This window comes from Acanthaster planci, linkage group LG15, assembly GCF_054643075.1.
Source record: "Acanthaster planci isolate LZ-2023a linkage group LG15, COTS_SCS, whole genome shotgun sequence".
NCBI lineage: Eukaryota > Metazoa > Echinodermata > Asteroidea > Valvatida > Acanthasteridae > Acanthaster > Acanthaster planci.
This window is the reverse complement of record NC_141791.1, coordinates 1,081,337-1,101,553: the sequence shown is the minus strand read 5'-3', so window position 1 is coordinate 1,101,553 and position 20,217 is coordinate 1,081,337. Positions and strand designations below refer to the sequence as shown.

Below are 20,217 nucleotides of genomic sequence, written 5' to 3'. Positions count from 1 at the left end.
TGAAACTAAGCATATGTAAAGCTAATTTTTTTAGCAAAATAAACATTAAAATATTTAATGCATGGGTATGGTTGTAAAATAAGCACACAAAGAGTCAGGTTTTAGGAAATTTCCATGTAAAATTTAATATGGTGAACGATATTTAGAAACTGTTCTTGAGCAGCCAATCAGAAACAACCATTGTGGCATTTAAATTTCCCGCAAAGTTTAAAAGCCATTTTTGTGCTGAACATTGATGAGGAAGGTAGGTCTTGCTCACAGCTACTTTTTAACAAAAGATTTCAATCTTTTTTTTTAATTTGCACGTCCTCATTGCATTTATACCGGATAATTTCAGGGAGAATAATTTGATAATGAGATAGAAGCCTAATTTTGAACTTTGGATGTAAAACTCGAAGACGATGAATTGTGAAAGAGAGAGTTTGTAACTACCACATATGATAGGTGATAGGTGACATATGATATGATGTGTCGTGCTTGACTGTAACGTTAGTGTAGGTTGAGCTTTTTTATTGGGGCTTAAACTCGGTGAAAGAAAGTTATTTCAAGTGGCTTAAATATTCAGATCAAACTTATTCAAAGACCCAGCCGTGCTGCCAACTCACTGTTTATCTTCAACTTAACTCAAGCTAATCATGCTGTTACCTCTCCAATGAATCATTATTAGGGGCCTACTGCAAGAGTGATTTTGCATATTATTAATATTTTGTTTGCATCGTTTGACTGGAGAATGCTGACTTTTCTTTGTTGAACTTGAATGCATTTGTTAGGTATGATTACAGTATAATCTCATATCATCCATCAATGGTTCATTGTCCACAACACAAGACGACAAAACGAGAAAAAAATGGACAAATGCAAATCTTAAGTTGACATTTTTTACTTTAATTCCCCAGGAAATATCAGTCACAGTTTATCCTGAAGCTTATCATGCCCACTGTTCCATTTATTGTCTTGCCAACAGAATACTGCCCTCTAAGAGAGTCCTCCAACCAGCCCAAAAAAGCAGAACTTCTCTATTTACAGCACTGTAACATCAGCCATAGTCTCACCATGCCTGGCATTGAGAACAACCGTCTTGCTTCTTTCAAGAACAAGGGACGGGATGGAGGTGTAAGTAGAAATGAAATTCAATGTACATGTGGGCCTGCATTTGTCTCCAAATGTACTGTAGCAATTGAATAACAAAAATTTCGGAAACAGAATGTCTGTTTTGAGAATCTTAGGCCTGCTAGTCTTGATCATGACTTTATCCAATTCTGAACTGCTGTATTTCAGAACTCAATTTTAATGGCCTGTATTTAATCAGGAGATGCGCCGGAGAAGACAGGAAGTCACAGTGGAACTGCGCAAGGCAAAGAAAGATGACAACCTCATGAAACGGCGCAACATCCAACTGGAGGAGGATGCTCCGTTGCCTCTACAGGAGCAAAAACAGGTTTGTGGATAAATAGTCTTGAAAAAAAAGAGGCAAACCCCAGAACCCAAACAAAAGTGCTTTCCACGGTTATCGTGTCCACCTTCTGCAGTTGATGTTGAATTCAAAACTAATTTGTATTTCCTGCAGCCAACCGTTGCCATGACAGTGGAGGAGATTGTGGCTGGAGTGAACTCCAACGATGCCAGCAAGCAATTCCAGGCTGTCCAGGCAGCTAGGAAGATGCTGTCCCGTGAGCGCCATCCTCCCATCAATTCCATCATCAGGGCTGACCTTATCCCCAAATTTGTGGAGTTCCTCCCCTACGACGACAAGTGAGTCCAGATTTTTCCAGTTTCACTATACAGTGTCATTTGTAAGGCAGGATACCGTAAAATCCTGCCTCAAAGGCTTTCATTGCTTCTTGTAGCAGAGACTCCATGTTGATATCTTTAACTCTCATGTCTGTCCTTGATCACAGTCCAGCCATCCAGTTTGAGGCTGCGTGGGCTCTCACCAATATTGCATCGGGCACCCCAGAGCAGACTATGGCTGTAGTCAGGGCCAACGTTATCCCACATCTTGTCAAGCTCCTGTCCTCCCCCCAGGAGAACGTCAGAGAGCAGGCTGTCTGGGCATTGGGCAACATTGCAGGTGCAGTACCCTGTCGATATGAAACTTGTGCATAAGATCTAATCTTGTCTCCAGGAGGGCACTGAATGACCTCTGCAGTCAAAAAACAGCCACTTGAATACCTGACTGATACATGTAGATACGTATGGTGATCTAGCTTGGATGGTACATCGGTTATGAGATTTTCTTGAGATTTTGCTGCATTGTTATTTCAGGTGATGGTGCCGTGCTGAGAGATGAAGTAATCAGACATGGAGTGCTAGGCCCACTTCTGCAGCTCATCACACCGACTACATCAGTAAGGGAAAACCTTTCTTTGGTCCCTGCTGTAATTTTAATTTTCTTGAAATCCTGTCTACTCACTTGTACATGCACATTATCCACGGGGGGTCTTCACTGTCGCTGGTATCCACCAACAAAAACTTTCCTGTTCTCGATTGTTACCAGGGCCCATATCTTCGCAACATCACCTGGACCCTATCCAACCTGTGTCGTAACAAGAACCCAGCCCCTCCTGATGAGGTGGTGATGGGCATCCTGCCTGCCTTGGGATCCCTCATCTACAACTGTGACAAGGAAGTGTTGGCTGATGCCTGCTGGGCCCTGTCCTACCTCACTGACGGCACCAACCAGAGAATCAACGTAAGTACACAGCCTGACTTTAAGTCAACAGTCCATACAATGTCATTAGTAGGATGAAATTCATCACGAGTCTCACATTTTGCATTGCAGCATGTGGTGCGGGCTGGTGTGGTACCAAGACTCGTCCAACTCCTTGCCTGTGAGGAGATTTCAGTCGTGGTAAGCTTGATCAATTCAGTCGCTGTATGTCTCTTTCTCTGGCATCTTCCACGATAGGTTTCCTCATTGTGTAGTGTTCAGTTTCTTACGTCGTGGCCAGTCAGCTCACAGGTATCCTGTGTTCTTTTGCAGACTCCAACTCTTCGCACCCTTGGCAACATCGTGACAGGAACTGATGAACAGACCCAAGTAAGCCTCGACTTTGGTTTCCCATTTCTGTCCATCAAACCTCCATCTGTTTTCTCATCGATGTAATCACCTTGACAAACCTTTGACTTCTTTCTTCCCATCAGGCTGTGGTGGATGCTGGTGCTCTTCCCCTCATGTACGCCCTGCTCCATCATTCCAAACCCAACATCAAGAAGGAATCCTGCTGGACGATCAGTAATGTCACAGCCGGCAACGTGGCGCAGATCAACGAGGTCGTCAAAGCAGGACTGCTCAAACCTCTGGTTGAAGTCATGGCAAAGGTTCTTCTTCCCTCAATTTCTGCATCCTTTCATAAGAATATGGATTAATGACCTGGAAATTAACTGCCCAGAACTATCAGCAACAGCTTTCCCGTGCTTTTACTCTCAGTTCTGGGTATGTTTTGATGATTCAGTAGTATTTTAGTCAAGTGATATTGTTGGGCGTGTACTGCCTTCTGAATTTAACTTTTGAAAGGTAGTTTGCCAACCACTCTTTGGCAACACCAACTTTGGACTTCAGCATGAAGATGTTGTATCTTTGTCTGCAGGGTGATTACAAGTGCCAGAAGGAGGCCTGTTGGGCCGTCACCAATCTGACATCAGGCGGCACTGTAGAGCACATTGTGGCTGCTGTGGAGGCGGGCTGCCTGAAACCCTTGTGCAATCTCCTGGCAGTCCAAGACACCAAGATTATACTGGTCATTCTGGAAGCTCTCAACAACATCCTTGCGGTAGGTATCACCGGGGTGCTTCTTTGGAAAAGCTTAGAGACCTGCATACTGACTTGAGATGGGTGGGAAGTTCTTCATCCGTTACAGTGGCTTTTATGTGATGTTAATTGAAACCTAACAATGTATAAACACTAAAGGTTGCAGGTGTTATATTCTGTGCACATAATTCACATTGTACAAATGTACCAGCATGCAGTGGTCTTTGTACATCCAGAGAATTTTTCCATGAAATCAAAGAACTCACTGGGAGAAGCACCGGTAAGCCACCAACACACCTCAACTCCAGCTCGTGAGAGAATTCTTGAGAAAGAAGCTTACAAATGTTTACTCAGTAAGCGTCTTTGCTGGTTAACATTGACAGGCTGGAGAGAGTGTGGGACAGCTTGAACAGGTTGCCTTGCTGATAGAGGAATGCGAAGGCTTGGATAAGATTGAGAAGCTTCAGGATCACGAGAAGACCGAGGTGTACGAGGAGGCCGTCAAACTCATCGAGCGGTACTTCTCAGAGCAGGTAAGGGGGCTTATTGAAAAGAGCAGCGGGCTGTGAGAGCTTGGTATGAGAAAAATTAATCCATTTGAGAAATGTAACACTTGCGAGAAAAACAATATCCGGCACTCTCAAAAAGTTTGCAAGAATATCCAATGTCACGTAGAATAAAACAGGCAGAAATTACTTTTTTACTGTGATGCAATTCTGATGTCTTTCTTTGTACACAGGGTGCAGAGGAGGCCCAACTAGCTCCTGAGACTAACGCCAAGAATGAGTTTGAGTTTAATCCCATGGTATCTCAGCAACCCATCGCCATCTAAAGCTGCCATCTGGTGATGCACAAATGCTACAGCAATTCAACCACTGGCTGACTTGTATAGTTTCTATTCTTTGGTTTATATAATGTGTAAGTGATCAATTGGAAAGAGAAGTCACATGACTGTTGGCACTCGGGGGGGGGTCAAATCTTGCTTATCATTGGATGAAGCGGCCTGAAAAAGCAAGCCCTCCCATCACTAAAGCACCAAGTAATCTCAACGGGTGATTTAAAAAGATGCCATTTTTCAGTGCAACAAATGTTACACAGGTCAAGTATGAATTAAAAATGAGCTGATTATCCACAAGTCTTCCATCGTGCCTGCTTCAACTCTCAGATCATGTGCCTTAAACCCCTTTGGCTTTTTGTGTACAGAATATAATAGATGACTTCAGCAGTGTAGCTAACTTTGATATATGTTTATTCAGAAGTTACAAGTTCATGTCAAAAGGCTGATTGTTGCTTTCAGAAAGTTTTTCTATCAGTGTTTGAACAGTTTTTCCAAGAAACGTGTTTTGATCTGGTAAATTTGAAATTCTACTCCAAAAATTATGTTGGTTGAAATTATGATCCATGTATTTACCAGCTTGGAATTTGATACACATACATATAGCCACAATTCAATAAATCAGAAATTACAAGTAACTTCATTCCTCCTACTTGTTTGGAAACATGGGATAAATTGCCAAAATCAATGTAAATGTGTTAAGCAAAATTACAAAACTTAAAAAAAAGCAAAGAAACATACAATCTGCCGTCAATTCAAGTTGACAGAATTTATTAAATTTATGCAAATTATATCCAGGATTAAGATTACAAAAAAAGTGAAGTTAATGTCCCACAAATGCTGTTTTATTTCATCCACATTTCTGTTGAATTTTCGGACCTGTTCAAGATCTGTAAATAGCAAATACGTGTAAGACAAAGGGCGTTATGCATTTGCCCATATATGGCAAAGAATTATATCATTCAACATGTACATACTATGATGAATTCAAACATGTTTCAACTTGTCCTCATCTTGAGCTATTTAAAAGGTTCGTTTGCAAATAAACTTGCTTTGGAAGGAAGAAGTCTGTTTCTAATTGTCATGTTTAGTAGTCAACTGCCTTGACTGTTTTCACAATGTACTGAGTGGGTGTTGACACGCGCATCCAATCCGGATCCCGCAACACATTCCAATCCTTAAAAATCTCAGGCGACTTGATTTCATCCATAAGCTGCTGGGTCTCGTGTTGCGCTGTTTGCGTATTTCATGCATACATGTATACAAGAGTATTCCCAAGCACTGTTACATATATGTGCGATATGTCGCACATATCGCTCAGTAGCATGCATATATTCGACTATACCAGGCAAGATATGGGACGGAGGGGTACCCCCCTTACCTGTCCAATCCCTATACACACTCTAGACTATTGTTACCTAACACATCCCCCCTAGAAGTCTGTAAAGAATTCTTGAGATTCCTATGAAATGATGACCAACACAAAGGCGGGGGGGGGGGTTCTCTCCGTCCCATATCTTGCTTCAAATGTATTCGACTGTTCTGGATGTTGTTTTTTCTGTGTCTAAGAGTCAGACATCAAGGGAGAAACAATACATGTCAATAACAGCCCGATAACGGACTTGTGCCACAACTGGGCTTCATTTCCCAATTCATAGCTGTATATTTGCATTCTATGCATTTAACACAGTGCCTTCTGGAGTCCAACCAATTGTGCCCAGCAATGCGCACAGGTGACTTTGTTGATGGTTGCTCCATGTATTCCTACATTGTACATGAACTAAATTTAGGCCAGCAGTACTGATGGAGATAATGGTATCGATATCAAATCTTACAAGGAATGGCAAACAAGACTGGCCCCGTCATGAGATCTACAAAGGCTTGGATGGATGCCGTACATGAACATTAGCCGATCAATAAACTCTCCTGACATACATATGATTTCATTTTTTGAGAGTTTTTCGTATGAGTGCCATCCGTTGTTTGTGAGCTTCTGTTGAGGCAGGCCTCTTGTACTGTCGGTTCTCTTCAGTGGAATATCCAGGCACAAGTATGTTCCAATGACGCTCTAGTCATCAAGAAAGAAAAAAGCATTTCTTGATATTAAAATAATGCATCTAAAATGACAATACATGTAAATGTAGTCAAAAAATATACTCAACCATTTTAATTTCAATAGGATTTGGGGTCACACAGTGCTCAAATGAAAGCAAACAATCTCCTCTTTGAAAAGTTGGCATAATTTTCCAAGATTTCCTTTCAAGATGGGTTTTGGGTATCAGCACCCTTCACACGGTTTAGGAAGTCACAGCATACAATAAATGGAATCTTCAACTGATGAATAAAATGATTGATCTTACCTAGATGGAGGAGTATGTCTTTGGCTTCCAGAGTGTTGGATTTCCTATGCTTAGCAAGTTGACATCCAGCTGTCACTATATTTTCGATGAAGTCATCGGCAATCTGTAGCAACATCTGCAAAAGTGATGAATAAAATGAAAAAAATGTGATGAATGCGACAGGTCTGAGCTGAGTGGCTTGAAAGTTGACAGAAGTGAAGTTTACCCTCTTCCTGTTATGACAAAAGAAACTTGAAAGTGAAATCCAATCAGAAGTATACAGTCCTCATACCTCCTCTACATCATCATCAAGCTGAGTGTTTGGATCTACTTCCTTCACAAGATCCTGGATTCTTTTCTTGTCAAGTACCTAAATCAGAATAACAAAAAACACACTATGCTGAGACGAAGGAGAGCTAGGATCAAATGCATAAAGTGGCTTAGTTCATGAATTGCTCGAGAGAGAAAAAAAACCATTGGAATAACCAGCTACCAGAAAAAATGTAATGTGACATGCAGTGACTGGTTCTGAGGTTAGTTGTGCCAAGCAAATTTGCTTAGACAGGCTCAGGACTTGGCATGTACATATGCAGGGCGTGCACATGATTAGCAGTAGTGACTAACCTGGTTAGGGTCAATACCAATGTGTGCACCTGTTGCCATGGAGCTGGGTTTACTGCTGGTAGCAGGGGGTGCCACACTGTGATTGTGAGCAGGTGCTGTGCTAGATGTCTGACTGCTAGTGCCGTTGGCACCAGGGTTGGAGGAGGTCGTCGGTGAGGTGCCTGTTCTGGCTGGCGTTGCTGGTGTTGCTTGCTGCTGTAGTTGTTGTTGTTGGAGTTGTTGCTGCTGTTGGAGCTGCTGAATGTGCTGCTGCTGTTTGTTTGCTTTAAACTGTAAGACGAAGGACAATCCTCTTAATAAACAAACAATTTTACATGAACATTCTGAAGTTTTTTGTTCATATCATGTAACATTTACATCTTTGCTGTTTTCAATTCTGCACTGCAAATGCACTACTTGGAATTGGCAAGTCAAAACAGACCATAATGTGGAACAATGCTACATGACAAAGATGCCTTCTTGCTTGTTGGCAAGTGAAGGCATCATATGAAGAGTCGCTGGCAAGGTTTACTTTGGACACTACTTAGTGTCTTGGTGACTAGACTATTTACCTTCTCCTGCTCAGCCAAGGCTCGTGTATGCAGCTCTTTGAGTTTAGCTAAATCCTCCTGTTGTCTGCTGGTGGCATTTGGTGTCTGTTCTAACAGCTGAGGACATGTGTGGAAAAGAAAACAAAATGTACTTGTAACTCCTGACGCGAAAAACGGGATTGTTTTCAGTGGCAATCATAGTCACAGAAATCTCCTCACTGAAGGCTACAAGAGTTTCATATCCCAACCACCACCTAAGATCTCATGCACAGAGTCTATGGGGAATGACAGAAAAAAAAATCAACATTTTTCACTCCTTAAAATGTGTTTCTTCATCACATTAATTTACTCTTTTTGGTACTTTTCATGTAACACTACGGAAAATGTTTGGTGATTGGATATGGAACTCTTTTTTTTACAAAAAGAAAGAAAAAGTTACCGTTATCTGTGCTTCAATTTCCTTGATAGTGTCTTGCAGCGTCTTGCGTGGAGCAGGGGCACTCCCTGACAGACTGGTACCTACTGCTGGTGTTGACACTGGTACTAAGGGTGGAATAGATCCACCTGCTATTGCTGTGGTTCCGGGAAGCTGTCCGCTCATGATAAGTGAATACAATTCTGGGTCGACTTAAAGAACCAGCTGTCGAATATTGCAAAAAAGCTTGAGACTTAACTAGAAAGACATGGCATGAAACTTGAAAGCCTACACCAGGAACTGTGGGGTTATGAAAAATTGAAAGCCCACCTAAAGCACCACCACTTCTTATGCTTACTCAAATTTTACCACTTTTTAAGTCACATGGTGACATACATGACATAGCCTATCCGCCCTGAATTGAAGTGCACCCTCAACGGCGAAAGAAAGACAGATGGTACAAACTTTTCCAACCGGGTTCTTGCACACGTTTGGCATGCATTCCGCCTGCGTGCTCCGCATCAAACGCACATAAAGTGCCTATGCAGAAAGTTGGTACCAAAGGAATGTCAATTTTACTTTAATTTAAAACACACCCTCTCTTGTTCCCACTTGGTGCGGACAGGCCCTACCAGCATGACCAGCATGCACCAGTGCCACTCTGACTTCAAATTCAAATAAGGCTATTGCGACTTGCTTCTAAATTCCTTGTGATAGATCTCAACAAAAATATTCTCCTGTTTTGTGACAAGTAGGGCCGTGTGGTCCGAATCACTTGGGTGTGGCTGTGCCTATGGCCTTGGGTAGGAAAACACCCCATGCTGTGGCTTACACGTGGGTGGCTGCAGACACTTCCCATCATTTTCATTTCAGTGAACGTGTATATCAATCGTCCTGCACAATTTCAAATTCAAGCCGCGGTTAACCTGGCTAAGTTTTGTTCGGACACGGCCTAAAACAAAACGAGTATTTTGACAGATTCAAGAAATAAAGAGCACTTGGTTATAACTATCACCGATTCCTCTAATTGAAAATAACGAAATTATAGCAAACAAATCTCACCTATCCGCAGTGTTTAGAAGTAAAATTATTGGACCGCTACTCGCGCGAAAACACGCGAGTCGAGCACCACTGTTGTGAAAAACGCCCTCAACATGTCAATCAATCAAATTGGTTAAAAATTCCTCCAATAAATTTAATCATTAAAGTTTATTTCCATTAAAAACCAAAGAAAAAGAATCACAGAACAACATGTTATTCAAAACTTAAATAAAGCATTTTTATAATATGATTGCTGTGATGTAATGTTCTGAATAATGAAAACAACTAAAAACAAACAAACAATCAAACGAACAAACGAAATTGCTTTAGTATGTAATAAAATGGCGACTTCCGTAAGAACAGAAAATTTCGTTTGTGTCTGTTTGTTTAATAACTTACGTTTGAATGAATGGGATATGGTTAAAACTTTTCTACTGATGTAGCAACTTTTTTTCGATGCTGCTGTATGTTTTGAGATATCTAAATTCGTTTGGATTTGAGTGTCAGCATGCCAATTTGAAACGTTTGACGTTCGTGCTATCGGCATGATCGTCAACTTTATCAATTTCGTGAAAAATTTCAGTTAATAACATTGGTTTGTTTTAGCCATCTTAGTTATTGAAAAGTCTTTTTTCCACTAAAGATTCATACCAGCATTGTGGTACAATTCCCGTTATCGTGTTTATTTAAATGATAACCATCATGATCATCCCAACAAGCAGTGGCAGCAGTAGGCCCTAGGCCTAAAATATTTAACTGATCTGTCCACAGAATGCAGATTCCTCATCTTTGCCGTCGTCAAGTGCAAGTAGTAGCAGTAAAAGTGATGATAATCTAACACCAGCTAAAAAGAAGGAAGAGCGGATGAAGAGGTTGAAGGAGCTTCATCTACGAAGGGTAAGACCAGAGCTGGAAGTTGAAAGGGACATCTAATAATCATTCATCTGTTCATATGACAGCAGCTTGAAGGATGCCAGAAGACTGAGAAGTTACTTATACATTGGACAAGGGAAGAAATTTCTTGTGTGTGATGGTTGAAGTTATGGACTCTGGTTATTTTGCCACAGAATGAGGCTAGAAAGCTGAACCATGCTGAAGTTGTAGAGGAAGACCGTCGACTCAAGTTGCCCGCAAATCACGAGGCAAAGAGAAAACGAGCCGAATGGATACTGCAAGATGATGAAAAAAGGAAGGTCGGAAGCCAGTGTAAAATTCACCTGTTTTGCTGTAGCCAAACTTAATCCATCTTTGTTCTCGTGGAAAATTTCCACCAGCAGTGTCCACCAATGGGAATTTTTGTTTAATTTTTTTCCAGGAAGCTGAGGCTCAGGGTCAGGATTATGACAGACTAAAACTCCTGGACGTATCAGCAGAAGAAGCGGACATACTCGAGAAAAAGAGGAAGAAGAAGAACCCTGACCAAGGATTCGCAGGTATGTGGGACAGAACGTTAACAGAACTCATGGTTTGGACAACAGAAGACTTGAGATGGTCTAGACAGCTCAGAGTAGCTCTTCTAAAGGCCAGTGATATCATGCTTTTGATAGACTTCAACAAACTTCAGCCTACAGACATCACAATTTAAACATTCAGTTACCATAATTTTTCAATTCCAACATTGTACAAATTTTGTTCGTTTTATTTATGAAGCTAATTTGTTCGATGGAAGAGGATGTTTACAGCCGTTTTAGTTGAAATTCAGTACAAAGCATGTACTGTTCAAATATGAAGTTATTACATGCATTTGTTTCTCCTCAGACTACGAGCAAGCCAGTTTCCGTCAGTACCAACGAAACACCAAACAGATGAAAGTGAATATGGAGGAGTATCAGAGGCAGAAAGAAAAAATGTGAGTCTTTATCTAATCATAATTGGGTAGACACCTGTCAACTCTCCAATTATCGGTCAGAGAATATAACAACAGAACACTAGGTTGATCTTGCAGTTGATTGGACAAGTTTCTGGAAATTTGTATCGCCTTGATCTTTGAGTGATCTTATTTGGATCTTGATATGGACTTGTCTTCAGGGGAGACGACATGTATCCAGGTAGGGATACAATCATGCAAGGCAACTACAAAGACTCGGAAGAAGGTGTTGATCGCATGGTGAAAGATCTGGAAAAACAGTAAGTACATGTATATCAATGTCTTTGAGGAGTAGAGTTTCTATTAGATTTGATTTGCTTAGATCGATTCAATTTCCCACTCATTTTTGCTCGGAACCTTCTAAAAACCTTGCATTTCTTCCATTGTGTTTCAGGATTGATAAGCGCTCCAAGTACAGCCGGAGACGGGCATTCAATGAGGAAGATGATATTGACTACATCAATGAACGCAACATGCGATTCAACAAGAAGGCCGAGAGGTTCTACGGGAAGTACACCACGGAGATCAAGCAGAACCTGGAGAGAGGGACAGCCGTGTAGTTGACGAATCAGACCGACGGACCTATAGTAGTGATCAGTGGCCAATGTTATGGAGTTGTATAATTGGCAGAAATGCTGCTTTGACTCCAGCAAGGAAACTGTACCGACCTTGATTCTATTTCTAAAGTGTCAATACACCAATATGGCTTAGACATAGATGCCATCTATTGCATTGCCATGTCACATTTTGTCTCTTCAGATATTCTCCATGTGGTATTTACAGTCTACGGTCTCTTTAATATTTAAAGGTAACATCAAGAACTTTTTCTTCTTAAAACAATTTGTACACTGACACACTGCAGTTTGTTTTGACTCCTTGGGGTTATTCTTGTGGGGCATTTATTGTAAGATGTGTATATATACAAGCGTGCCTTTGCATGTTGTTACATCAGGCATGATAATGTTCCTATTTTAAAAGGATTTTAGATTTTTTTCTAATCTTATTATATCCTTCATTTCTACCATTCTGTCCTGCACTATTTTAATAATAATACATGTATTGGGGAGATTTTTCTCATTTTTTTCCTTAACTCTAACACTCCTCAGTCCTCCAACAGGTGAAGGATTGAGGAGGGTTAGGGTTAAGGATAAAATATCCTGCCTGTCACAAGTCCATGGGTTGGAATACATCCATCTTTTAAAACATAAAATGTCCATACTGAAGCAATTAAAAGGGCAACTAGAATTCATGGTGTTGGTTTCTACACAATGTTTGCATATGCCGTGACTGTCAAATATATCTACAGAATGACTGGACGAGTCGTGTTTTTTCCCTGTAAAAATGTAATAGTAGGAAATAAAACAGTAACAAGGAAAAAGATACCCCCCAAAAAGTTAAAAATTTTCATTTCATTAAATGCCCCCAACCACAGCAGTTTCATTGGTAATACATGTGCACATCTGTTTAGCATCATTAGGACCTCATAAATTTACAAGCATCATACAACCACACACTTGTTTCATTTGAAACCTGGACGCAAACCTGAACGCACAACCTCATACATGCACCCACTGGCTCCTGTTTTTAAACATTTTCAAACAAATACAAGGATAAATGGTCAACGCTTGTTACCAGTCATAGTGATTTGTCAAGGGCGGACCAACATCATACAAGCTAGGAGGACTCCCTCCATGTGAAGAGAGGCCTCAAGAAGTTATTCTAGAAAAGGAAGCCGAGAGAATTCAAAAGGGCAATTTTCCTGGGGGCGGTGGAGGGAACAACAGGTTGAATAAAGATGAGCTGCCTGTACATGTATACACAGGTTGGGCTGTTCTTCAAATGGGACTGTCTCAATGATTCTGACTGAGGACGACATCTCTCTCAAAGGTCAAATCGGCAAAACGTTTCTGTAGTTCTTTCTCCCTGTCTGTCTGTCTCTTTAAGTCTTCACGCAGTGACTGAAGGGGAGGGGATGAAAACAATAGGATCAGAAAGACATAAGACATCAAGAATTAACAATGATTTCATGGAAGCAAAGTGAAAGATGCAGATGATTTTCTTCTAGGGAAGTTTGGACCTAATGGTAAACTGTCATATAAATGGAAATCAACCTTACACTTTGTGTTTCCCCAAGGCTACATTCAGCTCTTACCTCTAGTCTCTTGGGGATAGCAGCATCCTCGTTCCTCTTGAGTGCCTCGAATGTCTCCAGCTCGATACTAGTCTGTTCCACCTGTTCGTACATATCCCCCAGCTGTTTGATCAAGCCCAGAGCCCGTGATTGGTACCCTCCACACAGGATCTTCAGTTTCTTCTCCAGTTTGGCTGCCCTCTTGGCTTCCTTGGTCATGAAGTTGCGATAGGCCTGTGAGACAACAAAAACATGGAATGACTTCTTGAACAATTCTGAAGTCACAGTTCAGACGACCTAGTAAATTTCTTCTTGGCTTTAGAGCACATTGACAATTGTCATGCACCTGATGTTTCTGGGTGGGTTCCAATTTCACAGTGTTGCCAAGCAGAGAGAGTTTCAGCTTGAAATTATGCAAAGGTCTTAGACAGTTGCCACAGCTGGTTCTCAAAGAGCCGTGTTTAATTTTAAGTCACAGCCAAGTGATTCACACAAGGCCTAAGCACAAAAATACTAGGAACAGGTTACCAGCCAAAACGACATGGCAGGTATACTGTTTTCAACTGGTTCCTAACTGATTTCTGCTTAGCACGTAATTTGGCTAAGCGGCAATGTCTACTAACAATTAACAGCATGCGTTCCCAGTGAGCTTGATGCGTATTTTATAGAAATAAAGTCATTCATGTGGGTTGGTGAGTAGCAGCGCTGATAGAGCAGACCTCATGTGTATGTATTGCCTTTCCTGAATGACCTTGGGCGTGCCTCAATTTGAGCATGTACTGTTGGAATACAGGCTTTGCATCATAGCCATCTTGAAGGGCAGTTCCTTTGTTCCAGAGGGAAACCTGCTTTGAGTATATCCTGTGGAACAAAAGCACTGGCCTGCAAGATGGCAGCTGTGCAAATCCTTCATACCTCACTGGAACAGGAAGTATTCCCAGTGGAAGATTTCACATGGGTTGAGTTTTGAGACACACCCAACACACAACGTCTGATACCAGCTTACCTCAAGTTTCTTCTCTGCCGATTCAATCCGGTCCTTCTTACTAGCCAGGTTGGCACGCGTGTAGCGGTTCTGGGCAGGAAGGTACAGCACCTGGCTTTGACACTCGTCCCATACCTGACTGTAAGCGTCGAGGGAGAGATCTCCGTGGCCCATTCCAGAATGGACCACCTCCATCTCCTTTTCCAACAGTTTGTGGGCCTGAGGGTCAGTGGGAAAATGAAACAAAATCCACAGTATAGGACCACCTCTTATTATTGGTAGCCTGCTGCCTGAAGATATGTAGGAACAAAATGATTTGCGGCTCTGTCCCACACTGACCTTAAAATGGAAGGCACTTAGTGCAAGTAAGGCCAACATCAGAATTACTTACCTGCGGCTTGAAATGCCACACAATTGTATGAGATGTAGCCACAGCCCAACTATAAACCTGAGTAATTCTAAGCCACAGACAAGTCATTTGGCTTGGCCCAGCTTGTGTGGTAATGATGTGGTAACAGGGGCAGATCCAGGAATTTTTCGGGGGGGGGGTGTCAGGCCAGGCAGGAGTTTCATTTTTCACAGACAAGCAGAAACGACAATGAAACATTACATGGCATACATTGTTACAATGGGACTGGTGTCAGTGCACTTAAAAATTGTTTTCCCCATTTAAAATTTTTTACTTTAAAGCAGTGGGGGGGGGGGGTGTTTCGGATCTGCATCTGGGTAAACCAACTATCTCGTATCCCATAGCAGTCGTGACCACTATATGATAACTTGCTGTGTGAAAGAGAATCAGGATGTCTGGCAATTGAAACCAAATTAACTTCTTCAGGCCTTTACAGCAAGACAGGAATTAAGTAAAACAGGAAACCCAATGGATGCATTATCCTAAGGTTTGCATCAGTCATACCTCAGCCATGGCCTGTTCATCCACCTGTTGATACGGAATCTTATCCAAGTAAGTTGAGTGAGAAGCTAGGTTGGGCTTGGCTATGATCTTCTCCACACGTCTGATGCCGATGGCATCAAGCGAAGGTGTCTTCAACATGTCATAGTGCAGCATGGTGATCATCTCTTCTTTGATCAACTCTTCCGCCTGGAGGAGAGAGACGGACACATTTTTTGCATCAAATCTTAGCATTATTGGACACATTGCGTCTTTATTCCTGAACATTCCCCTACAACCTAAAAATTCCACGGAGCTCCGTGGAATACTCCTACCAATCCATCAGAGAAGTGCAACTACTATCAGACACAATTTCTCTTGTTGTAATCGAGGAATTCTCTTAATATGTGACTGAGTTTGAACTATTCACCTTCTGCATCTCAGTCATGGGTGCATCAAGGTCCTTGGGTCTCAAGATGGAGGTGTTGATGTCAGAGGGTCGAGGGAGACCTCGCTGGATGACGAGAGATCGCTGCCTCAGGGCCTGCCGTCCTGAGCAAAACAATTACGCAAAATATACTGATATCAGAAATGGATGGGATGGGTGGGTAGGGCACCGCACCAGCAGTCTGGAGGTGACTGGTTCACATCCTGCTATGGTCATACTATCATTGTTTGACTAGTTACATTGCCACATCTCCAGATGACTTACTTTCTTCTTCTAATCGAGCAGCTCGCTTCAACTCCACATCAGCAGCATCTTCTACAAAGTTGACATCTGCTTCATTGTCATCAGTCCTGTGATCTTCCGAGTCTTCTGGGATGACAATCTCAAAGTCGTTCTTGGGAGCTGGGAGGCTAGCCAAGCCCCGCCTCAACTCTCCCTTCAGCTGTTTCTGGTAGACACAAGCAGTTTGTGAGTCAGTAAGTTAAACACTTTAGAAACTACTTTTTGATGGACAAATTTCAGTGCTCAAGCCATCGCTTTGAACATCAAATGTGAGGAACTTGACAATTAGTTCTTTATCAAAGGAATATGGTACATGGAGTCTAGATTCCTGACTCACCTGGTGCTGCTTGGCCAGCATCATGTCATCCATGTCACCATAAGCCTCCTCTGCATTGATATTGAGTTTGTCTCTTACAGGGGTGCGTCCTGGGGTCTGTCCAGGGGTCTGGCCCAAGTGTGGCGTCATGCCATGTCGGGGTGTCATACCTGTAAGTGTTGTATTTTTAAAAAATGGAAATGTAATTAAAATAACATTTTGGTCACAGCCTATGTTATGGAGCTTTAGGGAATGACTGAATAAACCTTGCATATGATCATTGGCTGACTGGTTATGAATTACACACTTATCTCATGGATTTAAGTCCCAGCCTTTAGGTAGAACATTTCTTTTTTTCCTAGCTCCAGAAGAATGGCACCATCACAGTAAAACTTACCCTCACTATGGGCAGGGGTTCTGAAAGGAGTGGAGAAGGCAGTATTGGGTGTAGCCACTACTGCCCGGCGTGGTGTGATGCTATCAAAGTCTGACTGGGCAATGGGCGTGTTCATGCCTCCCTTCAGGGGTGTGTCTACATTTTGCAAAGCTAGGATGTTCTGGGCTTCCTGTAAGGTGATGGTCAGGAATATAAGCCAGTTGTAACATGACAAAGTTTCAGGACTCCAACCCAACTTAGCTAGCCAAGCCCACAACTTCAACAGAAGGACAAGTCAGAATGCAATGTAATATCTTCCTGCATGTGTGTGATTCTTAGGTAAATGTTTGCTTAGCAGAGATATGTGTCCAACATTTTTTGCTAACCCCCAAGAATTTGGTCCAAGGAGAGAGTGAGCTACCTTACCTGAAGTACTGTATCAAACTGTGCAGGTGTCCTTGGTGTGCGAAGGCTACCTGGTCCAGGGGTGACGTTGTATTCAGCCAGCAAGGCTTGAGATGCTCCATTAGCCATGCCTCCTTCTTCAGCAATCTGCCGGGCACTCTCACTAGCTTGCCCCAGCTTTACAACCTGTCCAATTAGGAAAACAATGAATACTACATGACTTCAGTGCCATGAGAGAGGTACTTTGCATGGCTTGTGCACAGGAAATCTATGTATTTGCCATGGTGGATTATTAATGACTATCTTAGTAAGTTTAAGGTCATGTCTGGACCGAGCAAGCTGGTGAATAACTTTCTTACGAACTCTCAAATTGTAAAGATATTAAAGCACTCACAAAATTATGTCAGGAACGGGCCAATCTAAAACCCAAACACCTAGACACCTAGACCATCCTACCTCCTCAAGCTCTGCATCAGATATCTGTGGCGATGGTAAGACAAGTTTGCTTCGCTTCTTCTGGGGCTCTGCCAATCTGAAACAGTTCCAAACAAAGAGCCATAGCAGTAACCAATACATCAGGACAAAGAAAACAAGACCACTCCACATAAGAAAAGTAAATCAGTTCTTGTTTCTCTTTAACATGAGGTTTATAAAACAAAAAGAGACATTTTTTTTCAATGCTGTAACCATAAAAACAGTGTGAAGTACATGTCCTTTTTTTGTAGAAGACAAACTCTTACTTATTTGTGGCTGAGATGGCTAATGGCAGGTCGTTTTCTTTCTTCTTTTTCAGACGTTGTTTGTCCTTCCTGCGTTCTTTCTAAAAAGAGAAAAACCAAGCAACAAACATGAGCCCCTTTGGCAAAATGAATACTAGTCTGCAATATAATGTTTGTTTAAAGCTCAGTAAGGATTTTTAACAACTTGTGACTAAGACAACAAAGCAATATCTTTAACAGTGGTATGTTTTGGTGTTTTCCAGTGTTTTTTATAGTAGTTTTGGTGGTTTTTGGTACTTCTTCCATGTCTTCCGGTAGTTTTTCGTATTTTTGGGTGATTTTCTGCTGTTTTCCAGTAGTTTCAGGTATTTTCAAGTATTTTTCTGTGTTTCCAGTATAGAGTGTATTCCAAAGCAAGGTCAGTCACATTCATATACCTCTTCTATCTCATCCCTTCTTGCTTCATCCATATCTTGGCGTCTCAACCGCTTGAAGTTAGGGTCCAACGCCGACACATTCTCCTCCGAGGTGTCGTAGAATCCTGGTGCTGGCTTCTTCTCAAAGGGGATGTCGGCATTGTAGTCAATGCGACGCTTCTTGTTGCGTTTCTTGCGCGTCTCGATGCCGGCTGCCCGCAGTTCTCGTCTCTTTTGTAGGGCAGCCAAGCGACGTGCTTCTTCCAGCTGTTTCTCTCGGGCTTTGCGTTTGGCCTTCTTACCCTGGGTGTTGGCCAAACGCGCACGGGCCTCCGACAACATCTCAAGCTCTGCAAAAAATGTCCAGAATTAGTAAACAAAATAAACAATTCCACTCTCAACACCTTGAGGTTACGTTAAGTTTAAGCGGGAGTTAACCGGTTACATGTACGTGCATTGCTTAAACACTAATGACTCCAGCATGTGCATCTTGGCACATGCAAAGTGATTAAGACAGGGCATTTCTTCTACAGCATTGTAAGTCTGCACTAGGGTTCTCATAGCAGGGTAATAAGCTCTTGGTTTAAAAGCTCATTCTGAGGGGCTGTTTCTTTCTCTAACCATCTTCATCCATGTCGATAGGGTCCGGCCGCGCTGGTTTGGTCTCTGGATTAGGATCAATCTCTCCAGGCTTCAGTTTCCGTGGATCGTTTACATCATCTCCATCCATTTCCTTCTTCTGGGCTTGGTCTCTAAAAGAAAGATGTAATTATGTAAACTTGTTTATACTGCTCATTTAAGTAACGGCTAATAGACTCAGTGATTGGATTAGATCTGAATAAAAACACAAGCCTGGTAACAAATTTGTGGGAATGCAAAGTTAGTGCAGATAAACGGTGGTTGGGTAGCATAATCCCAATTATGGCAGTACGCTAATAAACCAGGCTCTTGATAGTTGCTGTTAATATCAGATTGTCTTGAAGTTTAACTGACAGGAGGATTTCATATCGCTCCAGACACTGGGCTGCTGTCCGTCCAACAATAGGTGCTATTGTTCTCCACTGTGTAGGCATCAGCTTGGCCAGATGTAACAATTTCTCATCTTCCTCACGGCTCCATTCTGTCTTCTTGATACTTGGATCCAACCATTCAAACCTGTGAACAAATCAAAATTAACACATCTGACCATCTAAGTGTTCAACTCAAGATTAACAGAAACTAAATATTTGCTTCACTGACAAGGAATTTTGGGATATAGGCCTAATGGTTCTTGTATTTCTTTACCATCTTGCTTTGCACTGTTTGGCAGACTTCCTGTGAAGAAGTGAAGCAATTCTGGACCACTGGTTTTTGCCATATTTCATCACAGCCGCCTTCAGAATCTCATCCTGTATGAAAAGGAATGGAAAAACAGTTTTTAAAATTTGCATCCAACTTATTCTGAAAATTGGCTTGAAAATGAGATAAGCCTATGTGTGACCGTCGCTGTCGGAAATGCACGGATATCTGCAGACATTGATTGACTTATCTTCACTTGCTACAGACTTTGACACACAAACTTTACAAAGGTAAAGAACTTCTGTCGATTTAAAACCTCTTGCGATTTTAAAATGACTTTTACCAACCTCTGTGTTTCTCCACACACCCCCTTTTATCTGAATGCGAGGCATGGTGGTATTTATCAACGAAAAAATTCAGAAAAATGAACGAATCTCTTTCCGAATTCCAGGTTCTTCGCCGCCGTCGACCTTTGATGCCTTTTTTTATATTCGTTTGAGGGCGCCCTCTATTTGCGTTTGGTGGTGATCTAGTTCCCGAACTCCTTAAATTTTTTTTTTTATAAACTAA

At 41.9% G+C, this 20,217-nt stretch overlaps 4 protein-coding genes across 5 annotated transcripts; 2 read left to right on the top strand and 2 right to left on the bottom strand.

The window, feature by feature from the left end:
* The first annotated feature begins 189 nt into the window (after positions 1 to 189).
* On the top strand, positions 190 to 5,652 carry kpna2 (karyopherin subunit alpha 2). Its single transcript, XM_022226070.2, has 13 exons — positions 190 to 244; positions 965 to 1,113; positions 1,310 to 1,438; positions 1,568 to 1,752; positions 1,899 to 2,071; positions 2,266 to 2,348; positions 2,498 to 2,692; positions 2,783 to 2,851; positions 2,984 to 3,040; positions 3,145 to 3,321; positions 3,591 to 3,773; positions 4,135 to 4,284; positions 4,491 to 5,652. The coding sequence occupies exons 2-13, from the start codon at positions 1,054 to 1,056 to the stop codon at positions 4,581 to 4,583; spliced, it is 1,554 nt and encodes a 517-aa protein (XP_022081762.1). The 5' UTR covers positions 190 to 244; positions 965 to 1,053; the 3' UTR covers positions 4,584 to 5,652.
* Positions 4,978 to 9,675, bottom strand: taf12 (TATA-box binding protein associated factor 12). Its single transcript, XM_022226071.2, has 7 exons — positions 9,557 to 9,675; positions 8,519 to 8,719; positions 8,101 to 8,196; positions 7,550 to 7,819; positions 7,218 to 7,295; positions 6,947 to 7,061; positions 4,978 to 6,654 (listed from the first exon to the last, which is right to left on the bottom strand). The coding sequence occupies exons 2-7, from the start codon at positions 8,678 to 8,680 to the stop codon at positions 6,530 to 6,532; spliced, it is 846 nt and encodes a 281-aa protein (XP_022081763.1). The 5' UTR covers positions 8,681 to 8,719; positions 9,557 to 9,675; the 3' UTR covers positions 4,978 to 6,529.
* Positions 9,676 to 9,830: 155 nt separating this feature from the next.
* On the top strand, positions 9,831 to 12,784 carry syf2 (SYF2 pre-mRNA splicing factor). Of its 2 annotated transcripts, none has more exons than XM_022226072.2 (7): positions 9,831 to 9,888; positions 10,307 to 10,432; positions 10,603 to 10,728; positions 10,851 to 10,968; positions 11,294 to 11,384; positions 11,564 to 11,662; positions 11,797 to 12,784. In XM_022226072.2, the coding sequence occupies exons 1-7, from the start codon at positions 9,877 to 9,879 to the stop codon at positions 11,960 to 11,962; spliced, it is 738 nt and encodes a 245-aa protein (XP_022081764.1). In that variant the 5' UTR covers positions 9,831 to 9,876; the 3' UTR covers positions 11,963 to 12,784. The 2 variants fall into 2 exon arrangements, with proteins under 2 accessions (XP_022081764.1, XP_087002727.1); XM_087146601.1 differs by having other exon boundaries at positions 9,870 to 9,906.
* On the bottom strand, positions 12,265 to 20,134 carry LOC147796564 (cell division cycle 5-like protein). Its single transcript, XM_087146600.1, has 16 exons — positions 19,995 to 20,134; positions 19,654 to 19,757; positions 19,363 to 19,524; positions 18,991 to 19,121; positions 18,391 to 18,719; positions 17,975 to 18,054; positions 17,691 to 17,766; positions 17,256 to 17,420; positions 16,851 to 17,019; positions 16,475 to 16,623; positions 16,120 to 16,303; positions 15,838 to 15,959; positions 15,432 to 15,617; positions 14,540 to 14,737; positions 13,555 to 13,767; positions 12,265 to 13,360 (listed from the first exon to the last, which is right to left on the bottom strand). The coding sequence occupies exons 1-16, from the start codon at positions 20,037 to 20,039 to the stop codon at positions 13,253 to 13,255; spliced, it is 2,421 nt and encodes an 806-aa protein (XP_087002726.1). The 5' UTR covers positions 20,040 to 20,134; the 3' UTR covers positions 12,265 to 13,252.
* Positions 20,135 to 20,217: the final 83 nt, after the last annotated feature.

Excerpts from the sequence above, each read along its gene's own strand:
- taf12 (XM_022226071.2), bottom strand. The coding sequence starts at position 8,680 with ATGAGCGGACAGCTTCCCGGAACCACAGCAATAGCAGGTGGATCTATT. Across the intron at positions 8,197-8,518 it reads AAATTGAAGCACAGATAACG|CTGTTAGAACAGACACCAAA; the intron begins GTAACTTTTTCT and ends ACATGTCCTCAG. Across the intron at positions 7,296-7,549 it reads TTGGTATTGACCCTAACCAG|GTACTTGACAAGAAAAGAAT; the intron begins GTTAGTCACTAC and ends ATTCTGATTTAG.
- kpna2 (XM_022226070.2), top strand. The coding sequence starts at position 1,054 with ATGCCTGGCATTGAGAACAACCGTCTTGCTTCTTTCAAGAACAAGGGA. Across the intron at positions 2,072-2,265 it reads GGCATTGGGCAACATTGCAG|GTGATGGTGCCGTGCTGAGA; the intron begins GTGCAGTACCCT and ends TTGTTATTTCAG. Across the intron at positions 2,349-2,497 it reads TCATCACACCGACTACATCA|GGCCCATATCTTCGCAACAT; the intron begins GTAAGGGAAAAC and ends GATTGTTACCAG.
- LOC147796564 (XM_087146600.1), bottom strand. The coding sequence starts at position 20,039 with ATGCCTCGCATTCAGATAAAAGGGGGTGTGTGGAGAAACACAGAG. Across the intron at positions 18,055-18,390 it reads GAAGGGATGAGATAGAAGAG|AAAGAACGCAGGAAGGACAA; the intron begins GTATATGAATGT and ends TTCTCTTTTTAG. Across the intron at positions 14,738-15,431 it reads ATGAACAGGCCATGGCTGAG|GCCCACAAACTGTTGGAAAA; the intron begins GTATGACTGATG and ends ACTGACCCTCAG.
- syf2 (XM_087146601.1), top strand. The coding sequence starts at position 9,877 with ATGGCGACTTCCGTAAGAACAGAAAATTTC. Across the intron at positions 10,729-10,850 it reads AAGATGATGAAAAAAGGAAG|GAAGCTGAGGCTCAGGGTCA; the intron begins GTCGGAAGCCAG and ends ATTTTTTTCCAG. Across the intron at positions 11,385-11,563 it reads CAGAGGCAGAAAGAAAAAAT|GGGAGACGACATGTATCCAG; the intron begins GTGAGTCTTTAT and ends ACTTGTCTTCAG.